Raw genomic sequence first — 4,392 nt, 5'->3', positions numbered from 1 at the left:
AGGTTGCAACACATGAAACTTACTGTTTATGTCAACTCTGAGTGAAATTTTTGTGCGTTATTATAACTTGTGTTTTGTTCATATAATATTTTCATTAATATTTGTATGTTTATCCTGTTCATATATCTAAAAATAAATTACTTTATTTTTGAGAAATCTGTTCAGGTCACAAGTTCTTTTCACATTCATGACCAGAGGGGTGTTTCATTATATCTGATTAAATTTCTTGCAAGGTCTTGTGGAACACGACTTTTATGAGATTAAGCTGGTATTAATCTCATGGAGAAGGGTTCTTACAAAAATAAAATAAAATAAAATGATATTGAGCTGTCACGCCTGCTGGTCAAATGCAAAAGTGACACGAGTCAGCATGCAGCTACCTGAAACACTCCCTGCGCGTCCGCAGCCACAGCGGCGTGAAGCGGCGTGCGACCCATGTTGTCCTGAACGTTGGCATCGGCACTGGATTCCAGGAGGCGTTTGGCAGCATCAGAGCGAGCGTAACGGGCGGCCAGGTGGAGCGCAGTCTCACCCGTGCGGTCAGTCTGGTTATGGAGGTTGGCGCCTTGGTAAATGAAGTCCGAGATGATTTCTGCTGATGGATCTTCTTCCTCTTCACTGTTACCAGTCTCTAGTCCTCCACCACTGCAGGAGGCGATCATCAGTGGAGTGAAGCCATCTGAGAAACAAGACAAATAGAAAAATTGCCCACCATAGACTGTGAGTCCCTGCTCAAAACGCTTACACTAAAAAAATAAATAAATAAATAAAAATGGGGCATTGATGTCATGTCTGTGAACACACCTGGTCCTCTGACATTGACATCCATGCAGTCATTCTCTATCTCTCCTTGAGGAGGTGTAGGAGCAATAGATGCCATCCTGAGGTCAGCTGCATCCAGATGCTGCTGGGTCCATTTCCTCTGGTCAGCTTGATCTCTCAAAGCCAACATGGCCTGCTCCTCAAACTGGAAAAACAGCAACAAGTGGCTACAGGGTCAGTAAGTGTGGCATCTGTTATCAAAATAGTTTAATTGCTGATTTACTACGAAAAAAAAGCAAAAAAAAACATATTTTTTCTTACCCTGAAGTGCTTACAGTCTGGATCATCATCACCCCATTCATTTTGATTGTCATCCATAAGATTGATGTCGTTTTTCATTGGTCTGTTGAATAAATGATAAAAGGCAGATTAGACCTAAAGTGATTAACATAAATGTGGCGTTCAGTGTTTAAAATCTGAACGTGTCAAAGCAACTTAACATTTCCCTTTAGAGTCTACTCACTTGAGTCCAACAGAATCCTCTCCCAGTGGCTCTCTGCGTTTCTTTTTGCTAGGCTCTGATGCTTTGAATCCCTCAGGAAACCAGAGCTGGCCATGTTCTCGCCGCCGCTTACGAGAAACTAGAACACCCAGGCAGAGGAAACCCAAAGCAGCCAGACCCAAGAAGACTACATACATGGGGTAGAGCTCTGTATTCTTGGGAGTAGGTCTCACGCCTGAAGATTTAGTAAAAAATAATAATAAAATACCAGGTACAACAAGATTTCAATACAGAGGTCACTTTTGGATGTCTGCAAATTAAATAAAACTTTGCACTGAAAATGAATAGAGACAGACATACTTGTAACAGCCTCAATATAGGGGACATTGAGATTCCCACTGGTGGCCAGTGCGCCAAGAAATGCAGCCACATCTGTTGCGCTCTGGAAACATTCAGTGGACTGCTGGTAACACTGGCGGTTGTCAATCTCCAGATATACAATAGACCTATGAGCAGAAATGGGTAGAAAAATTAGCAATGTGCACAACTCTGTCTCATTATTTAAAGACTTATTGATATAACATCTACCTACCCTTTGGCTTGTAAGGGATCCAGCTCTCTGCGTTTCCTTGGACTAACCATGGAAGACACACTTTCCTTCACCGTACCCAAAACATTGGCTGGCATTGCGGTCCACTCAGGCCAGCCATCGGCAGAGCGCTTCAGCATATTGTGTTTGACCAGGTCTTGTTCATTGCCATAGTAAGGAAAGATCATGGGCTCCCCTTTGGCATCCCGGCGGAACACGACGTTGGTGTGGAGGACGCTGCTCAGCTCTCTGAGGAAGGCTGAGGACCGGTTTTTTAGGTGCTCTGGCGTAATATGGACAACCAGGACTAAGTGTCCATCTGCCAGCTTCTCTGGCATATTGTTGGCACAGTCAAGGCCATCCCATTCACATTCCGCATTGTTGCAGCCCTGGTCGCAGTGATCATCGGCATAGTGGTCTTTACAGTACTGATCATACAAAGGGCTATAAAAAAAGAAAACAAAATAATTGTGTTAGTATTTACTAAAATAATGTTATTTAGCTAACCCCCCAAAACAAATTTTGTGACTTACTTGCACTGTCCTTCCTGTCCTTGGCAATCAAAGCCATCATAAAGACACCCTGGGCTGTTACATTGACCATCACACTTCCCATTGTTGAAGTAACGCCAGCACTGCAGAGCAGCAGAGCAGTTTTGCCACGGATCATCAAAATTCAGCGAGCAGTCTCCTCCGTCCCAGCCGCAGGCGTGGTTGTTGCACAGAGAATCGCAGATGTGGTTGCCCGCCCACTCGTCACACTGCGGGATCTCACAGCTCACCTCCACTTCCGGAGGTGGGGTGATGTCTCGGCCAAATCCCCCGACAAAGGAGTAGTCCAGTATGTGACAAAGAAGGCCGTTGAAGTTACTCGGGCAGCTGCACTGGAAAAAGGGAGCGTCGGGGGTGTTCTGGCAAGTGCCTCCGTTGTAGCAGGGGTTGGAGATGCAGAGGCTGTCGGTGGGAGTCAGACACTCGGGACCTGTGAAGGTGGAGGGGCACATACAGCGCGGGCCCAGGTGCCCTGACACACACGTACCGCCATTCCTGCAATTCAGACTGCCACAGGAGCGAGAATCATACTCGCAAGAGGAGCCGGTGAAGCCCTAAAGGAAACAAAGAACAGTATTACTCATTATTAACACTAAATGTACAGTTTAGGGGTGTATAATGTTTAGCTGCACTCACAGGAGGACATTTGCAGATGAAACCATGGGGCGTGTTACTGGCAACAGCACAAGTCCCTCCGTTCCTGCAGGGTCTTCCCTTGCAGCCATCAAACACCTTGTCACAACGCTGACCTGTAAAGCAGAAGCATATGGCATGAGTCAGGTGTTCTTTTAGACAACTATACTTCTGAATTTTATTTACTGTATGTGCTGCAAGACACACAGCATTACCTGTATATCCGGTTCGGCATTCGCAGCGATAGCTATTTGTGAGCTGGATGCAGTTGTACGACCCTCTAGGGTCACAGGGATCTGACAGGCACTCGTTGACATCCCCCTCGCAGCGTTCACCGACGTAACCTGGCGGACACACACACTGGTAGCCTCCGATGCGGTCCACACACTTGCCGTTGTTGAAACACTTGGGTTCTTTTGTGAATGGATCAATAAGTGGGTTGCAGTCATCTAAATTAATCTCACAGTGGACACCTATAAGGGACAGACACATCAAGTTAGACCATATATAACTCGTCTGTTCTGGTCACCGCTTATCTGTTTCTCCATTATATTTGATACGTAGATGCATACCTTGTGTTCCCCTGGGGCAGGAGCATTTGTAAGTGTTGATGAGGTCGATGCATGTGCCTCCATTCTGGCAGGGTTGAGACTGACATTCATTGATTTCTTTTGAGCAGTTCACACCGTGGTAACCAGGGACGCACTGATACAGAAAAAAAAATGACTGTTCAGTTAGTTTGTTTTCAATATTTGCAAACTTAATATTGATATAGTTATAGTTAGATTTTTATTTTATGCTCTTTACCTCACAACTGTAACCTCCTAAGTAATCTGTGCAGATGGCTCCGTTCTGGCAAGGATTGGGTGAACACTCATCCACCTGATCCTGGCAGTAACTCCCCGTGTAGCCGACTTGGCAGCGACAGTAATGTGTGTTTCCTGCATCTAGACACTGTCCGGAATTCCTGCACAACTGAGACACCTCAACGCCTGCAATCAAACGCAAAAGAAAAGGCTTACAGAATGTGCCAGATCATGATTCAGTCACGTCAAACATAAACGCCAATTTACCTTGTTGTTTGGCTGCGACCTCACAAGACACACTAGGGATGTCGCAGTACAGACCAGTCCACCCAGTCTGACACTGGCAGGTGTAAGAGGCTCCCTGCTGCCAGCATGAGCCTCCGTTTTTACATGGAGAGGAGTCACACCAGTGCACCAGATTCTGTAAAGGAACCAGAACAAACCCAATAAACCACATGTGTCAAACACAAGGAGTCCCGTGTGGCCCGCCAGTACCCGCCGGCCCCCCAATTTTTTTTTTACTTAAACATGAAAATTGTTTCTTATATC

The 4,392-nt window shown here is 45.7% G+C and overlaps 1 protein-coding gene across 1 annotated transcript in view; it reads right to left on the bottom strand.

Annotated features, from left to right (window-relative positions):
* The window catches only part of notch1a (notch receptor 1a), a gene marked incomplete in the record, with an annotated part of 35,087 nt that overhangs the window by 7,949 nt on the left and 22,746 nt on the right, over nucleotides 1-4,392 (bottom strand). Inside the window, 12 exon segments of the mRNA XM_014006538.1 lie at nucleotides 381-679; nucleotides 805-967; nucleotides 1,084-1,165; nucleotides 1,286-1,499; nucleotides 1,625-1,770; nucleotides 1,857-2,297; nucleotides 2,387-2,958; nucleotides 3,041-3,153; nucleotides 3,253-3,510; nucleotides 3,610-3,742; nucleotides 3,845-4,029; nucleotides 4,111-4,264. Coding sequence (XP_013861992.1) covers nucleotides 381-679; nucleotides 805-967; nucleotides 1,084-1,165; nucleotides 1,286-1,499; nucleotides 1,625-1,770; nucleotides 1,857-2,297; nucleotides 2,387-2,958; nucleotides 3,041-3,153; nucleotides 3,253-3,510; nucleotides 3,610-3,742; nucleotides 3,845-4,029; nucleotides 4,111-4,264 — 2,760 coding nt within the window.

The sequence above is a fragment of the Austrofundulus limnaeus genome, unplaced genomic scaffold, assembly GCF_001266775.1.
Source record: "Austrofundulus limnaeus strain Quisiro unplaced genomic scaffold, Austrofundulus_limnaeus-1.0 Scaffold36, whole genome shotgun sequence".
Taxonomy (NCBI): Eukaryota; Metazoa; Chordata; class Actinopteri; order Cyprinodontiformes; family Rivulidae; genus Austrofundulus; species Austrofundulus limnaeus.
Note: the sequence above shows the minus strand (reverse complement) of the source record. Positions and strands in the feature narration are given on the sequence as shown.